The 18,536-nt window shown below is 42.7% G+C and overlaps 1 protein-coding gene across 1 annotated transcript; it reads left to right on the plus strand.

The window, feature by feature from the left end:
- The first annotated feature begins 825 nt into the window (after window positions 1-825).
- LOC149282421 (uncharacterized) lies at window positions 826-18,213 on the plus strand. The gene is made up of 3 exons (XM_089498227.1): window positions 826-874; window positions 1,003-1,787; window positions 17,364-18,213. Exons 1-3 carry the CDS (start codon window positions 838-840, stop codon window positions 18,147-18,149), a joined length of 1,608 nt encoding a protein of 535 aa, XP_089354353.1. The 5' UTR covers window positions 826-837; the 3' UTR covers window positions 18,150-18,213.
- The last annotated feature ends 323 nt before the right edge of the window (window positions 18,214-18,536 follow it).

The following is an 18,536-nucleotide window of genomic DNA, read 5'->3' on the forward strand; positions in this document are numbered from 1 at the left end:
GAGTATATTGAGGCGCTTAGCCATGTAAATCTCTCTGCAACGGGACTGATGCCGAAGAACAGTAAATATCAGGGCAGACATTTATACTGAAATCGTTGCTTACGGACAGAGACTGAGGGTTCAAAATGGTTTAAATCACTTTAGTATGTTTCCTGGGTGGGAAAAGAATTGTCTGAATCCAAACTGAATGCAATGGATGTTTGATGCAAATACCTCAGACAAAAGGGATTAGCACACTGGCTCTCAGGTCCTTCTTGGCTCTGAATTCCAGTCCTGTTCATAAGCCAATGTACAGCGTGATCTGAAAGCAACACTTCCAGGTGCAGCTCAACAATAACATAGCAGAGTATGGAAACAAATATCCAGATATAGGTTTTGGCAATGCACTGACTACTGTCCAGACTTAAAAGTAACTCACAGACACAGTTGATTTCACCCAAGTCCTTGGAGGTTCTCTATCCTGAGTTGCAAAATAATACAAATCTTTGCAAGCTCTCTGACTTCCATCAACTTCACCATCTCTTGTACACACAACTCCAATCCAGTCCACAGCAATCCGCATGTGAGCTGTATACTGTATTGGTTGTGAGTCATCTCCTGGTGCCAAACAGCATGAAGTGACCTCTGCAGTTAGATTGCATCATGCTTTGGGCTCTGACTCAGTACTCTATGGCAGTCTCACAGGAAATGATGCCACTTGTCAATCAAAATATTTTAAATCATGTTTAATGGAATATTTTTTCAACAACCCTTTGACTATCGGCTTCGACCAATTCCCTTAAGGCAGTTCTACTACAATCTCTTTTTTGCTCCTGTCTGTAGGGATACAATTGTTCCATGGATTTGGGGACATCTGCAATAGTGTCATGCTCAGGTCACTCTCAGCAACTTTATTAATTTAATATCAAATAGGGAGGGTTCAACAAGGGCTAAAAATTGGGGTAACACCCTCCTCTCTTAATTCTGATATTCATTCTTGACTGCGATTGTCCTTCTTTACAGAAGAACTTGTGAGTCATGAGAGAGTCCACACAGGAGAGAAGCCATACAAATGCCAGCATTGCAAGAAAGGTTTTTCTTCAAAGTCAGAGCTAGTGAGACATCAGAGAGTCCACACAGGAGAGAAGCCATACAAATGCCAGGATTGTGGGAAATGTTTCTCTCAGAAGTCAGACCTAGTGAAACATCAGAGAGTCCACACAGGAGAGAAGCCATACAAATGCCAGCATTGTGGGAAATGTTTTTCTCGGCAGCCACACCTAGTGATACATCAGAGAGTCCACACAGGAGAGAAGCCATACAAATGCCAGCGTTGTGGGAAATGTTTTTCTGAGAAGTCACACCTAGTGAGACATCAGAGAGTCCACACAGGAGAGAAGCCATACAAATGCCAGCATTGTGGGAAATGTTCTTCTTCAAAGTCAGACCTAGTGAGACATCAGAGACTCCACACAGGAGAGAAGCCATACAAATGTCAGCATTGTGGGAAAAGGTATGCCTACAAATCAGTCCTTGTCATGCATCAGAGAATCCACATAGGAGAGAAGCCATACAAATGCCAGCATTGTGGGAAATGTTTTTCTTCCAAGTCATACCTATTGGCACATCAGAGAATCCACACAGGAGAGAAGCCATACAAATGCCAGCATTGTGGGAAATGTTTCTCTCAGAACTCAAGCCTAGTGAGACATCAGAGAGTCCACACAGGAGAGAAGCCATACAAATGTCAGCATTGTGGGAAAAGGTATGCCTACAAATCAGTCCTTGTCATGCATCAGAGAATCCACATAGGAGAGAAGCCATACAAATGTCAGCATTGTGGGAAATGTTCTTCTTCACAGTCAGACCTAGTGAGACATCAGAGGGTCCACACAGGAGAGAAGCCGCTCCAATCTCAGCAGTAAACTAACATTGTTTTTGTCAATAAGAAATACAAAAAGGATATTTTCAATCCAATAATGCAAAGAAATGCCCTTGTGATTTTGTGTGTTACGTTTGTCTGTCTATATGTTTGTTTCTGTTTTAAAGTTATAGTTTGTTAAGTTTAATTGCTATTAGTGTAGATAATTGCTTCAGGTTATAAACTTGGCTGGGGATTATGGGTCATGGCATAGGTCAGCTAGATGGGGGTGCTGGGATTTTTTTTTACAACTGGCTAGAATAGTTATGGGAATGATAGCTTTTGGAAAGTTTGGGATGTTGTCTGAAGAAAGGTGGGGGCAGGTATTAACAGAAAGGGGTCTAGTTTCTGGGAATGGCAAAGGGGTGTTGTTCCCTTTGGGGCATAGACTGTGCGACTGTGGAGGTGGAGGCTAGGATTGGAAGAGGGTGGGTTTTAGGTGTTGGGGTTTCAATGTATTCTTTGTCTTGGGGAGGGCAGTTCTGGTTTAAACACTGAATTTCTGATGTTTTCTCAATAAAGTTATTTGTTGTTTCAATGTGTTGGACTCTTTGTTGTACAGAAGTTCTGAATTTACACAAAATACACTTTTTTCTCTCATCAGTCCTCAGCTCCATTCCCAGCCATAAGCAGAAAAGAGGCAAACACACACAAACACATACCAAACAGACAGATAGAGCTCTATGTACAAAGCAGAGCCTTCCTTCCTTCCCTTTTCCTCCTGAGTCCAGCTCCTCCTTGGGCTCCATTCTGGCATCCTCCAAGTCTCCTCAAAGGAAGGAAGAAAGGAAAGAAGGGTGCACTCCTTCCCTTTCCACAAAGGCTGTCAACAGAATAAGCCTCAGCAGCAGCAGCAAGGCCCTGGTGATCCCTGCGCATGCTCAGGAGGGGCCTTTGGGGCATGTGCACATGCTCAGTCTCAGGCCCTGAAGCCATTGCTGCCCTCACAGTCTGTTCAGAGGGAGGAAGAGATGGAAGTGGGGTAGAGAAATGTATGAGAAAAAGGGGGCAGGGGGCACTTGAGGAGAGGCATGGCCATGGGGGGAGGGGGCAGGGTCCTTAAGATGTAAAAAGGGCTTTAAGGAGCCCCTCCCTCCTGGAAAGTGGGGCAGAGGAGAGACTCTCCCTTCCTTCCTCATTTGGGGGGAGATAAGGGCTGGCAAGCCTCCCTCTATGGTCTTCCAATGGGGGCACCCTCTTCATCTCTGGGAAGAGGGGAGGCTCCCAGTCAAAAGACTTTTGTGACAAATAAAAAGCATCAGATAGCATAGGCTTCAATAGCATTTGAAACAACAGCTTTCTGGGGGGAAGGGGTTTTCCCTGGGGGAAGGGGGCTCTGTCTGTGGAGGAGAGAAGAGCCCAGATTTAGACCAAAGCCAAGAACAGGCAGACGGAGGGAGCTCAAAGCCCCTTCTGGGGAGAGGGATACCCCCCCTGGCAACTAGGCTTAGAGGCCCACAGGATCTGAATTAGTCCCCACACACACACACATCCTTTAGTTACCCTTCACAACAACCCTGCAAAGATCAGTGATCCTCCTCTGGGAACATGCAGAAAGGACATGGAAGCCATTGTTAGTTCTTTGCCTGAAAGTCCCCTTCATTGAAGGGATGGAGGTTAAATGAAGGAAAGAAAGAAAGTGCCAAGGGAAGAGATGGCATAAAGGGGGCTGCTGAAAGACAGGGGGCATTTAGATAGGAATCCCTCAGCTGACATTTTGGAAAAGAGGACTCTGCCTCTGGACAGAGAGACGGAGAATGTGCTCATTTGGGGAAATGTTAGGGTCCCTCTATTGGGCCACATTCTCCTCTGCCCTGGAGCCTTCTTTTGAAGCCCCATAGACAGGGAGGATCTAGACCATGCCCTCCCCAGGAAAGGTAGCCCCCTCCCTTTTCAGGCCCCATAGACGGAGGGAAGATAAGAAGATGATAAAGAGGGGAAATACCCTGGAGTGGATGGATCTACAGCTAGATATTATAAAATATTTCAAGGGGAACCAGTGGATCCACTATATAAATGGTTTAATCCTATTAATGCAGAGGGGATTCCAGACTCATGGGAGCTAGCGAGTATCTCTTTAATTCCTAAAGAAGGAAAGGACAGCTTGTTAATGACTAATTATAGACCAATAAGTTTGCTGAACACTGATTATATGATATTCACACAAATACTTGCCAGCAGACTGAAGGGAATTTTGAATTCAACAATTGGGAAGGAGCAAAACGGTTTTTTACCGGGCAGACAGATTAGGAACAATATCAGAACGATTATAAATCGTCTTGAATTTTACCAGGTAAATAATGAGAAAAAATGTGTCCTAATTGCTATTGACACGGAGAAAGCCTTCGACGGCGTGAGATGGGATTTTTTGATAGAAGTGGTAAAAAGTATGGAAATGGGAGACAATAAGGCAAATATATAATCGGCAAAGAGCTTAATTATCAACGGAGAAAGATCCCAAGAATGTATGGTAAATAAGGGCACAAGGCAAGGATGCCCGATATCACCGCTCTTATTCTTAGAAGTGATAGAAATCTTGATTTCCTCTGTTAAAGGTAATCCAAATATAAAAGGGATTAACAGGAAAGGAAAGGAAACCAAGATAAGAGCGTTTGCGGATGACGTGGTAACAGTTTTGGAGGACCCAAATCGGGGCAGAGAACCGCTGCTACAGGAGCTGAACAAATTCGGCAGATTCACAGGACTGAAAATCAATGAAGAGAAGACAGTGTTGATAACTAAAAATATGACTGGAGAAGAGGTAGAGGAATGAAAGAGGAAACCGGGCTTCCAAGTAGGAAAGAAACTGAGGTGCTTAGGAATTTGGATCTCTAAAGACAATAATTATTTAGGGGTATGGAAAGACATAAGAGAACATTTAAGGAGATGGAGCTGGTTAAATCTTTCACTACTAGGCAGAATTGCCGTCATCAAAATGGCAGTTCTACAGAAAATTATGTTTCTGCTACAAAATTTGCCAATAGAGATTAAGGATAAGATATTTAAAGGTTGGGAAGCCGAGCTAAAAAGATTCATATCGAAAGGACACAAACCTTGGATTAAATGGGAGGAGCTCAAAGATGCTACAGAGAGAGGGCTATTCGCTCCCAGACTTCAGATTATATTATTGGGCATGTAATCTAATTTGGATCCAAAACTGGATTAAATCAGAGGACAAAGAAATGCTTGATCTAGAGGATGTGCAGTTAAGATTTGGTTGGCATGCCTTCTTATGTTATGAGAAGCTGGGGATGAATAAAGATTTCAATAATCATCCAATGAGGAAATCTTTACTACTCACTTGGAACAAGATTAAAAAGACATTTTATTTTAAGTTACCACTTCAGAGGCACTCTTCGGTAGATGGATAAGCATCAGTAATTGGCTCACTTACAAGCATTGGCTTAAGAAGGATCAATCAGGGAATTGGTCGATAAGATCTAGGGAAGATATTAACAAGGATGGACATAATATACAGTGGTTTAATTCCTACCAGCTAAAACAAAGATTTCTAGTAGACAACAAAACAATAGGGATCGAAGCTAGACTAAACGGATTGGATGATTTGTTCTGGCAACCTGATAATGGTGGGTTATAGACCGCCGCTTTGAGGCGGTCTGCTGCCGCCGCCGTTTGCTCCGTAAGGGAGCCATCGCAGCCACACCGCGCAGCTCCCTTACGGAGCAAAAAAGAAGCTCCAAAACGGAGCTTCTTTCTGCGGCGCCTCTGTGACGTCGCGAGGCGCCAGGGGTGCATTCGCGACATCACAGGTGCCGCGACACGTTCGGATGCACAGCATTCGATACGTAAAGATGGCGCCGGCCGTGTGGAATGGCCGGCACCATATTGTATGGACAGAGTCTGTATTAGACCCAGGGGCGTCTAGAAGAGACGCCCCTTTTTTAAAATGGGACGTCCTGCGGACGTCCCAAATGGCGGTCTATAACCCGCCAATAAAAAGATATCCAAATGACACAAACTACTGTTGAGCAGGAATATGGAACAGGAGACTGTAAAAGAGTATATGGGGAAATGGGCGCAGGATATGGGATGCAAAATTGAAATGGAAGAATGGCAAAACGCCTGGAATAGAACAAATAAATTTACAGTAGAGCAGGATCTAAAAGAGAATCACAGGAAAATAATGAACAGGTGATATTACACCCCATGGAAGCTAAAAAAACCCTTATAAATTAGCACAGGGGAATTGTTGGGGGTGTGATTGTGAAAAGAGAAACATCTATCATATATGGTGGCATTGCAGGGAAATTCAGACATTTTAGAAGAAAGTACATGACTCAATACAGCAGATATTGGGAATAAAATTCCCATTGAGCCCTAAGTTGTACTTACTCAATATAACTTCAATTTAAAGCCCACAGGACGAAAGACAATATTGGAGGATTATATTATATCTTGTAACAGCAGCTAGAACTGAAATAGCAAAGTTATGGAAGTCAGATGAGACTCCAAGACGGGAAAATTGGATGCAGAGAGTTAATGATTACAGGGAACGGGACAAACTCTCTTGTAGGGCTCAGAATTAGGATATGGAAAAAGAGAAGAGGAAAGGGCAAAAGGATGGAACTGAAATCTGAAGCTCATTGAGGTCTGAATTAACTGGAATTGAACCTACAAAGTTTGTTCTTCAAAAATTTGTTTAAATGTGTATCTTTATTCTCTGATTAATTATAGGTCAGTAGAAGAAAGTTTGAGTCTCCTGCTTAAAGTAAAGCATGATAAAGAAGGAATCGAATACTGCGAAGTTATGCATACGGTATTTTGACAATAGATAAGAACATAAATGAAAACTGATATTATCAGTAAGCAATTGGGATATATTGTGTTCATACGTTTTAGAGTTGTGCATAAAATTTGTGTTTAAAAGCAGGGTTCGGTTATAATATTATGAAAGTGAGCTCTTTGAAAGGCCAAGAAGACAGAAAGCAGAAAGTGGGTCCAAGGAAACGGAAAGATTTGTGACAGTGATGTTATGGATACTGGATTTGTATCATTTATTTCTATTTTTATGACTCAGAAAATAATAAAGATTATATAAAAGTCAAATTTGTAATGAAGATTACTGTGTATTGTGGAAAGAAATGGTAATATCTGGGGGAATATGTACAAAGGATTTACATTGAAAAGGGGAGGGAATAATTCCAGTTCAAAATAAAATTGGTATAGGTTAAGTATGAAGACAAATAGAGAATTATGGACTCTCATCCATAGGGTCGCCATGAGTCTAAATCGACTTGAGGGCAGGTAAGAACAAGAAAAGATGTAAAGACTAATTAGCCAGAGATGAAAGAGGATTATTTAAAGAAAGGAGCTAGCTGTCGCTTTAGGTTTGGAAGTTTATTCCCATGTATTTTGCATTTAGAATTATATGTATATATGGTATTCCTATGTATGTTTGGTAATTTAAATGTTCTTCATTTGTTTGTTATAAGTTATATGTATTTTTTAAATTCATCTTTATTTAAGTTTCCAAATACATAAAACATGACCAATAAATAATCCAAATAAAAATTGCTTGTAAAAGCAAATCTGAGTCTTGACTGGTCATTTGGGACCCTCTTAAGTCTTCCTTTTCCGTCTTCTGAATCTGAGCCCATTTGAATGTCCTTCGCCTTGAAACCTCCCTCCGAAATATGATGTCTAGCTGTGAATTATTCCTTTACAATTTAAGTAAAAAAAGAAAGACACTGCAAATTTTTTCATTCGATTTTACATAGAAAATTTGTCTACTTCTCTTACTATTTTGTAAGGTTAACAACAACTGAAGAAATCTATATTTATACAGATGTTCACATCAATTTCATTGTATGGATCTCTCTCTGTTGTTTTTAATATACACAGTGACTCATTCAATCATCCTCTGTTGACCTGGGATTTATATAAGAAAGCAAAAAGAAACAGAATATGCTTATATTCAGTTTATAACATGCATAGCATAATATTCTTAAAGGTTCTTAAATTTCATTCTCCCAAATCCACTGAGAACAGTAAAAAGAGAGGACTTTGATTAGTCCTCCACTAGCGACAAGTTTAATTCCCATTCTTTTCCCCACTTTATCAAAACTTTCTTCCGCTCCTCCTTTCTTCTGCCTTTATCATGATTTTGGGCTATACATGAAAGTCTATCCAATGCCCTGGACTCATTTACTTTCACATCCAGTTTCCCCAAGTTGGTCTCTTATCAGATTTCCATAATTTAGCTATTTCTGTTCTAGCTGCCGTCACAAAATAAAGTAAAATTCTCAAAATTTTGTTTTCTTCTTTGAATTTAGTACCGAAGTTATATTCAAAAGAGACAACTTTGGGTTCATTGGGAATTTAATTTTGAGTATCTGTTGAATGGATTCATGAATCATTTCCCAAAATTTCTGAATTTCCTCACAACCCCACCACATATAATAATAATAATAATAATAATAATAATAATAAATTTTATTTATATACCACTTTTCCATAAAGATCAAAGCTGTTTACATAGAGTGGTAAAGGGTGCCCTTTTTGTTTTTCCGTCTTCAACAGTTTCCGTCTGATACTCTATACATTTTTCCCATTTTCCAGGGAGTAAGGTACTATTTATTCAAGTTATATGTATTTTAATACAATAAAGATTTAAAAAAGAAACCTTCTGGGTGACCTTGGGGAAGTCGCACTCTCTCAGCCTCAAGGGAAGGCAATGGCAAAGCTCCTCTGAACAAATCTTGCCAAGAACAATCCAGGATAGCGTCGCCATAAGTCAGAAACCACTTTAAGACACACAACAAAAAACAACGGTTGTTTTAAGGGTCAGAATCTGCCTTGTGTCCCAAATCGGGGGGAGCAGAATATTAATGAAAATGGCAAGAATAAGAAGGGGTCCCAACTCCTGACAGCAGCCCCCAAGCAGCCCTCTCCTGCCTTCCCCCCAAATGCACCTGAGAGGTCCGTGGGACAGCAACCAGGGCCTCCCCAAAAGATCTCAAAACCAGGACAAGTTTCATGCAGGAAAGCAGAGGAAGATCGGTTGCAAAATACATCTCTGGCACATTTTTTGAATGAGGAAGAACGAGAGTATCTCAGATAACAGCCTGCTCCATTGTGGCTGAGGAAGACCTTTTGTCTTGAAACGTCCTCCATCAATTCCCAAAGACAGGGATAATAACACTTATTTAGTTTCATATCGGCCTGTTAGAGACTGCCAAAATAAAGCTGCTTCGGGTCTCTTTGGAGGTATGCTGTTTAAATTATGCATGCATCCTAAGAATCCAGAAGCTGCACCAAAGCTGCACTCCAGTGCTTAGGAATGGAGTGTGGCTTTGGTGCAACCTCTGGACTCTTAGGACCCATGCATCATTTAAATAGCATACCTCCAAAGAGACCTGAAGCAGCTTTATTTTGGCAGTCTGTAACAGGCCATCATCTATTTTAGCATGTCACCTACAGCAGATATATTGGAGGCAGTTTGTGTCTTGTAATTGTTCCTTTTATTGTTTTGTTGTATCCCATTCTTAATTATGTGTACAGTGCAACCTCACCTTACATGGGGGATCCGTTCCGGATCCCTCTGCGTATGGCGAATTCCGCCTATGCTCAAGCCCCATTGGAAACAATGGGGCTCATACACGGCGGCGCGGCGGCGCATGGGGCGCAACGGGCGTGCATGCCCATTCAATTGAATGGGATGCGCCACCCCTTCTGCCCCGCGGCTTGAGCGCGTACGCTGAAGTCCGTGATGTCAAGACAGCGTATGGCGAAGTTCCACTGTATTATCATTGTACTGAAGCCTTTGTGTACCTGTACTCACAATTGCCCTTGTTTATATTATTTGTTGTAGAAGTCATTCTGTATTACCTACATTAGTAGGTTATTCATAGTAATAAACTGAAATTAGTTTTTACATTATCATTATTTAGATGTTATTCTGCATAACATCAGTATGTTATTCAGAGTAGATAAATTGAAGCTGATTTGTGTATTGTAATTGTTCTTTGTATACATAATACATACATACATATTATCAGACATAACTCCAGAAAATGTTAGCCTTTTGGATGCCAGAAGGTTCCTCTCATTCTTCAGAGCAAGAAGCAACACTTCAGCTGCCTTCTAGAAGATAAAGCAAAAAGGCTTCCAAAAGAACTGAAGCCTTGGGCAAGTCACACTCTCTCAGCCTCAGAGGATGGCCATGGGAAACCCACTCTGAAGGAACCTGCCAAGAAAACCCCTTCAGAGACTCCCATAAGGTCACCATAAGACCTGGAAACAACTGGAAGGCAGACCCCAAGAACAACATTGGGAAATAGGTGCAAGCCTTGCCTTGGGAAAGTGTAATGACTGGGCTCCAGTCAATGGAGGTCTTCTTCAGGCAGTAAAGGGAGGTTTATGCAAATGCAGAATGACATCACTGCTATGGAAGGCTCCCTTGACCAATCAGAGAGCAAGATGAAGGTCCTTCTGGAACCTTCCGTGAGAAGGAGATATAAGGCCTGAGAGACCAAGAGACAGTTGGGGGAATTGTGTCGGTTGGAGATCGAGAGAGAGAGTTAAAGAGCGGATCTTGGAAGTTAGTCTCAGAATTGGACGCTTAGGTTTATTTATTTGTTTTAAAAGCTTCCATGAATTCAATATTATATACTTACAAATATTGTACCTTAAAGATTCTTAATATCTTGTATGACTTATATTTCAGTTATATTTTGTTATTTATAGTAAATATCTCCTTGGAGTATCTACTACTCGATGCTCCTTTTACACATGTTTTGGCTCAGCTGATGCTTGGGAAGATCAGTAAAGAAGTAGAAATAAGGTTCCTTAACTGGTCCCAGTGTAGTTTAAGGGAAACCCTTTTATAATTCACTGGATGATGGCAGTGTGATTTGAGGAAGTTAAGGGTCTCCTGGGCTAAGAATCATAATGTCTAAATGTCTTAATTAAAAATTTGTAATCCACTCTGATAGTCTTTTAGCTGAAGAGAGGGGTACAAAATAATAATAATAATAATAATTGTTGTTGTTGTTAATAATAATTATTATTTACAGGGCCGCAGTTTGGCTGCTTGGACCACCGGAGATCATCACAGTGAGTCAGTTGGAAAAGCCCATCTCACTCCAGAAAATAAAGCTACTTGAGGAGTTTGCACTCTACGTCTTTCTGTAATAATAGCTACAAAACTGATAATAGCATTTGGGACATTTAGTCTTTTAAAAACAAATATGGCAGATTTAAATGCTGCTTTAAAACCTCTTTCCATCTGCCAGCTTTGTGCTGGTTTTAAGGGAAAATGCGAAAGTGTTGGGAGGGAGGGACTTATTGTGGCACCAGAGCCCTCTGACAGAGAAGGATCAATGTCTCACAAAACTACATTTCCCAGAATTACCTAGCACTGAACCAGGGCAGTTAAAGCAATCTCAGATTGGATTATTGCTGCAGTGTGTTTTGGACTTAGGTGACCCTTGGCAAGTCACAGTCTCTCAGCCTCAATGGCATTGGAGACCCCTCTCTGAAGAAACCTGCCAAGGAAACCCCATGATAAGGTTGCCTTAGGGTCACCATAAGTTAGAAATGACTTGAAGACACACATGAAGAACAGAAATAAGTCTGCAATTATTTCACAAGTTGTACATGGGAATGGGAGGCAGTGTGGTGCAGTGGTTTGAGTGTTGGGTTTCAACTGTGGAGGCCGGAGTCTAGTGCCCCACTCCTCCATGAAACCATCTGGGTCCCTTGGGCAAGAAGCCACACTCTCTCAGCCTCAGGGAATAATAATAAATAATAAAAATTTTATTTATATACCGCCCTTCCAACAGATCAGGGCGGTTTACAGCAAGTTAAAAACAATACAATAATCAATAAACATTAAAACCATACAGCAGTTACATAAAAAACAAAAACAAAAAGCCCCAGGTTAGCCAATCCCGTTGCCAGTGCGGAGGAAGGAGGCCTAAAGGACTTTAGTCAGGGAATGCAATCCCAAACAGGAAGGTCTTTAGATCCCGTCTAAATTGGGCCAGGGAGGTAGCTGAGCGGAGCTCTATGGGCAGCGTGTTCCAAAGGGCCGGGGCGGCGATGGAAAATGTCCTCCTGGTGGTGGAGACAAACCTCGCCCCGGGGACCCTAAGTAGTTGCTGCCCAGATGTTCTGAAGGTGCGGGGCGGAATGTATGGGGAGAGGCGGTCCTTCAGGTATCCTGGGCCCAAGCCATTTAGGGCTTTATAGGTCATCACCAACACCTTATATTGTGCCCAGAAGCGAAAAGGCAGCCAATGGAGATCTTTTAGTACCGGTGTTATATGGCTGGCCCTGGACATACCAGTGACCAGCCTGGCTGCCATGTTCTGCACCATTTGAAGCTTCCGGGTTTGGTATAAGGGTTGCCCCATGTAGAGTACATTGCAGAAATCCAGTCTCGAGGTTACCAGGGCATGTACCACAGTTTCAAGGTCCCTCTGGGCCAGGTATGGGCGCAGCTGGCGAATAAGCCGAAGCTGATGACAGGTGCTCTTGACCGTTGCATTCACCTGAGCAGTCAGGCGAAGGGACGAGTCAAGAAGCACCCCCAGACTGCGCACGGAGTCCTTCACAGGGAGCGTGACCCCGTTCAGGACAGGTGGAACGACCGCCATTCCTGGACCAGGGGAACCTATCACGAGTACCTCCGTTTTCTCTGGGAAGGCAATGACAAATCTCCTTTGAACAAGTCTTGCCAAGAAAACCCCAGGAGAGGCTCCCCAGAAGTCGGCAATGAATTCGGGCCACTCCACAAAAAACAACAAAGCCTGAAAAAAGAGACAGTGTGGATTAGTGGCTGGAGCATTGGACTGTGACCCTGGAGCCCAGGGTTCGAATGCCCTTTTGGTCATGGAAACTCACTGAGTGACCTTAGGCAGGTCACACTCTCTCAGCCTCAGAGGGAGGCACTTGCAAAACCACTTCTGAACAAATCTTGCCAAGAAAACCCTGCAACAGGCTTTCCTTAGGGTTGCCATACGTTAGAAACAACTTGGAGGCACACAACGACAACAAGAGCAGTAACACCACTAACACAAGGCAGCTAGGTAGAAAGAAAGAAAGAAAGAAAGAAAGAAAGAAAGAAAGAAAGAAGACGTGGGAGTTGTAGTCCCCCGTTCAGAGGGATTGGAGGGGCCTTACTGCAGGGCAGGATCCTCCTCTTTCTGGCCATGTGGATGCTGGGAGATCCAGTCCAGGAAATACACTTTAAGTCCCATTGGCAAGAGAAAAGGCTACTACTGCCTTTCAGATCCAGTTTGCCCCAAATCCTTTATGAGGCCAGAAACCCCTTTGTTAGGAAGTGAACCCCGAATATCTCAGGAAGGCTCTCTATCTCCCAAGGCCTCCTCCCTCCAGGACTCCCTTCCTCTCTTCCCCTCAGTCTCTCTCTCTCCCCTGAAGGCCTCAAATGTTAACTGCCAAGTGCTTAGGCGGAAGCAGCCATTGTGTGTTTCAGCTGCCATTTTGTGTTCTGGCAGACATTTTGTGCTGCTTGTGACTGTGGGGAATAATGTTCCGGAACCTTCTCTAAACCTCAGTTGAACAGAGGCCTCTTTTCCTCTCCTGAGGCTCCAGAGTCAGAAGGAGTCCAGGCTCCTTGGGCCAAAAGGAAGGAAGTGTGTCCCTTTGTGTGCCATTTGTGTCTCTTTTCTGAGAGGGTTTTGTTATTACACAGCTCTACTCCTTCTGGGGAACATGGGTTTTAAAAGGGATCAGAAATGGGGAGGATAGTTTTAACACAAGCCTTATTATTATTCTTCACAAACATTGGGCCTCTATTCTCCAGTGTTGCTACAAGTGGGATCAGGCTAAAACTGGCCATTCACTGACACAGGTCCTACCATAGAATTGTGGAAGCAATCCCATATGGCCATTCCATGCCTAGTGATAGTGTTGGGTGTGAGGTATTGAAGAAGCATGCAGCTGTGTTTATGTAGTGAGAAGCAAAATGAAGGCATCTTCCTCTGAGGATCACTAGGGAGGTCAGGAGGTTTCAACAAATGATGCAACCATTTCACATCTAGCTACGGGGACATAACCAGGGCCCTCTCCAATTCCCCATCCCCTAATCCCCCACCCAAGAAAGCATGGAGTATCTCTTCTGTAGGGGAGCTGCAGTGAATCTATGCTAGGTCCAGGGGGCTTTATTTGATGCAGAGGGAGGAAGGGGATGCCCACCTCTGCATCGGCCCAAAGGAGGCATATGTCACCTGCGTATGTCACCAGAAGGATGATGTTCTTTGTGTCTTTGGGTGCTGCAGTGTTTCTTGCCAAGCCACTCCTAATCCTGGTCCCTTCTCTCAGGAACTTCATCTCGGCCTCCTTGGACACGGCTTTGGGCCTCTCTTTCTGGAATTGACCAAGTGCAGGGCCACAAGGACCCCCTGCCCACCTGATGGCTGACACAGAGGCCAAGCGGAGGGAGTTGTGCTCAAAGAGAAAGAGGCTGCCAAAGTACAACAGCTCTTTGGTGAGTCACTATCCTAATAGCTTCATCTGTGTCACTTCTGGGCCAATTTATGAAAGGAAGCAAAATACTTTCGGAGTTTGGCAGAGACAGTCCTGGTTAATCCTCTGTCACCTCATTATTTCAGGGGCTTTTAAAAATGTCCTGGTTGCTCTCTCCTCCACCCACTTCCCCCTTCTCAGCTCACTTCAGTTCCTGAGTGCAATGGAGTCTGCACCCCATCAACTCAAAAGTGGGGAGAGGAGAGGAAAGAAGGAGACAGGATATGGCCCTTCCCAGGAGGCTGAAGCAAAAGCAAACTGCTGTGCCCTTCCTAGCTTGTGTGTTCTTCCTCAGAAACAACTTTGGCCATCTTTACTGCCTTCTGGGTTGCTTGTCCACATGTGTCTTGCTTTTCCCATCTATGAAATGTTTGGGGCTATGGAAGAACATCTCTGGATCTAAATATGGGGTGAGCCCAGTGGCCCTCAAGCCCAGAGTGTTCCCCAGAAGCATTATTAAAAATGACGTTTGTCTCAGAAATGTGGCAAGAAATGTCTAAATGCACCATAATTCTTTGGTGGCTAAATGTACTGTATGTGTTGGGATAGTCAGTATCCTAATCCATCATCAATATCCCAGGCATGGCCTAAATTATATTATGTATTATATTGACAAGATTATAGACAAACTGGATCTCAAAGGCAGTAGCTTTTTTCTTGCTGACAGAATTTAAAGTTTATTTCCTGGACTGAATTCTAAAGTGATCAAATAATATTTGGATGCACCATGTGCTTTCCTCCCCTTTTGCTTACTCATTCTCTGGATGAGGGCTATTTTCTGTTGCAGGTGACCTTTGCGGATGTGGCAGTATATTTCACTGAGGACGAATGGAAACTGTTGACGAAGAAGCAGAGACTTATGTACAAGGATGTGATGATGGAGAATTACGAGAATGTGGCCTCTGTGGGTAAGGAAGCTGAATTCATTGCCTTTCCTATGAAGACTGAGGTCCCTTTCATACTACATTATCATGGCACTATGATTCCACTTTAGAATCATAGAGTTGGAATAGACCACAAGGACCATCTGGTTCAAGCCGTTGCCATGCAGGAAACACATTGAAAGAATACCCAGTAGATGGCAACCCAGCCTTTGTTTAAAGTCCTTCAAAGACCTTTAAAACCCTTCAAAGAAGGAATAATAGTAATAACCAGAATGAGACGCTAATATGCTCTGAGGGAGTATTTTCCACTGTTGAATAGTTCTTACTGTTAGGAAGTTCTTCCTAATGTTTAGGCTGAACCTCTTTCCCTGTGCCTTGCTTCCATTGTTCTGTCCTTTTTGAATTGTGGTGTCTAGAACTGGACACAGTATTCCAGGTGGGCTCTGACCAAAGCAGAATAGAGTGGCACTATTACTTCCCTTGTTCTAGACACTATACTTCTATTGATGCAGCCAAAAACTGTATTGGCCTTTGTACCTGCCGCATCACACTGTTGACTCATGTTCAACTTGTGGTCTACTTGGACTCCTAGATCCCTTTCACATGTAGTTTCATTCAGCCAGGAGTCACCCATCCTATATCTGTGCATTTATTTTTCCGGGCTGAGTACAGTACCTTACATTTCCCTATGTTGAAATTTATTTTTTTAGCTTTGGCCCAGCTTTGTCTATTCAGGTCATACTGAAGTTTGATCCATTCCTCGGAGGTATTAGCTACTCCTCCTTATTTGGTGTCATCTGCAAATTTGATAAGTATACCCTCAATTCTGTCATCCAGGTCATTGATAAAAATTTTGAATAGCACTGGGCCCAGGACAGAACCCTGTGGGACCCCACTGGTCACTTCTCTCCAGGATGAAAAGGAGCCATCATTGGGTTCAGCCAGTCAACCAGTTACAGATCCATGTAACTGAGTGTTCAAAAAGGTTTAAATCACTTTAGAATGTTTCTGGCGGGGGGGGGGGGGGATGGTCTGAAACCAAATTGAATGCAATGGGTCCTTGGTGCAAATATCTCAGACAAAAATCATTAGCACATAGCATCTCGAGTCCTTCTTGGCTCTGAATTTCGATTGTGTTCAAAATCCAGTGTACACTACAAATTGAGGGTGACACTTTGAGATGCAGCTCAGCAATAACATAGCAGAGTACGGAAGTAAATAGCCAGATATATAGAATGCACTGACCACTTTTCACACTTAAAAATAAGTCACAAACACAGTTGGTTTCATCTAAATCCTTAGAGGTTCTCTATCTTGAGTTGCAAAATAATACAAATATTTGCAAGCTCTCCTCTCTGAATTCCATCATCTTCAACATCCCTTGTACATACAATTCCTATCCTATCCACACCAATCCGCATGAGAGCTGCATACTGTATTGGTTGTGAGTCATCTCCTGGTGCCAAACAGCATGAAGGGACCTCTGCATTTAGCTTCCATCATGCCTTGGGCTGTGACTTAGGATTCGATGGCAGTCTCACAGGATATGATGCCACCTGTCAATCAAAGTATTTTTGCACATGTTTAATGGAATATTTTTTCAACAGTCCTTTGTCTGAATATCTCCTTCTAGTGATTCCCCTAAGGTAGACCCCCTCCAATCTCTTCTTTGTTAACTCTTATAAGTAAATATACAATCGTTCCATGGATTTAGGGCCATAAACAGCAGGGTCATGCTTCAGTTACTCACAGAAACTTTCTTAATTTTATCTCTAATAAGGAGGGATGAATGAGGGCTAAACCATGGGTTAATACCCTCCTCTCTTAACTCTGATTTTCAATCTCATCTGTGCTTGTCTTTCTTTACAGAAGAACACTTGAGTCATGAGAGAGTCCACAGAGGAAAGAAGTCACATAAATGCCAGCATTGTGGGAAACATTTTGCTTACAAGTCCATCCTTGTCATACATCAGAGAGTCCACACAGGAGAGAAGCCATACAGATGCCAGCATTGTGGGAAATGTTTTTGTTTGAAGTCACACCTAGTGACACATCAAAGAGTCCACACTGGAGAGAAGCCATACAAATGCCAGCATTGTGGGAAATGTTTTTCTCAGAAGTCAGACCTAGTGACACATCAGAGAGTCCACACAGGAGAGAAGCCATACAAATGCCAGCCTTGTGGGAAATGTTTTTCTCAGAAGTCACACCTAGTGACACATCAGAGAGTCCACACAGGAGATAAGACATACAAATGCCAGCATTGTGGGAAATGTTTTTATTCAAAGTCATACCTAGTGATACATCAGAGAGTCCACACAGGAGAGAAGCCATACAAATGCCAGCATTGTGGGAAATGTTTTTCTTCGAAGTCAGTCCAAGTGATCCATCAGAGAGTCCACACAGGAGAGAAGCCATACAAATGCCAGCATTGTGGGAAATGTTTTTCTCAGAAGTCAGACCTAGTGACACATCAGAGAGTCCACACAGGAGAGAAGCCATACAAATGCCAGGATTGTGGCAAATGTTTTTCTCGGAAGTCAATCCTCGTGACACATCAGAGAGTCCACACAGGAGCGAAGCCATACAAATGCCAGCATTGTGGCAAATGTTTTTCTACGAAGTCAGTCCAAGTGACCCATCAGAGAGTCCACACAGGAGAGAAGCCATACAAATGCCAGCATTGTGGGAAATGTTTTTATTTGAAGTCAGTCTTAGTGAGACATCAGAGAGTCCACACAGGAGAGAAGCCACACAAATGCCAGCATTGTGGGAAATGTTTTGCTCAGAGGTCAGACCTAGTAAAACATCAGAGAGTCCACACAGGAGAGAAGCCACAGAAAACCCAGTAGTGACCTAATGTTATTTTTGTCATTAAGGAATACAAAAAATATATGTTCAATCCAGTTATGCTAAGAATAGTCCCTTGTGATTTTGCTTGTAAGGTTTGTCTATCTATTTGTCTATGTTTTAAGGTTGTATTTTGTTAAGTTTGGGTTTTTATTGGTAATAGTATATGTAGATAATTACTTTGGCTTGTTAATTGTGGGTTGTGGTATAGTTTAGGTAGCTGGGGGGGCTGGGATTTGTTATATATGAGTTATGGGAATGATAGCTTTTGGAATTTGTGGCATGTTCGCTGAAGAAAGTTTGAGGTCGGTATTCAAAGAAAGGGCTAGTTTGTGGAAATTGCGAAGGGGCCTTGTTACCTGTGCGGCATAGACTGTGGAACTGGAGGT

This window comes from Sceloporus occidentalis, unplaced genomic scaffold (genome assembly GCF_023333645.1).
Source record: "Sceloporus occidentalis isolate IW3139 unplaced genomic scaffold, rSceOcc1.0.p SCAF_114, whole genome shotgun sequence".
Lineage (NCBI taxonomy): Eukaryota > Metazoa > Chordata > Lepidosauria > Squamata > Phrynosomatidae > Sceloporus > Sceloporus occidentalis.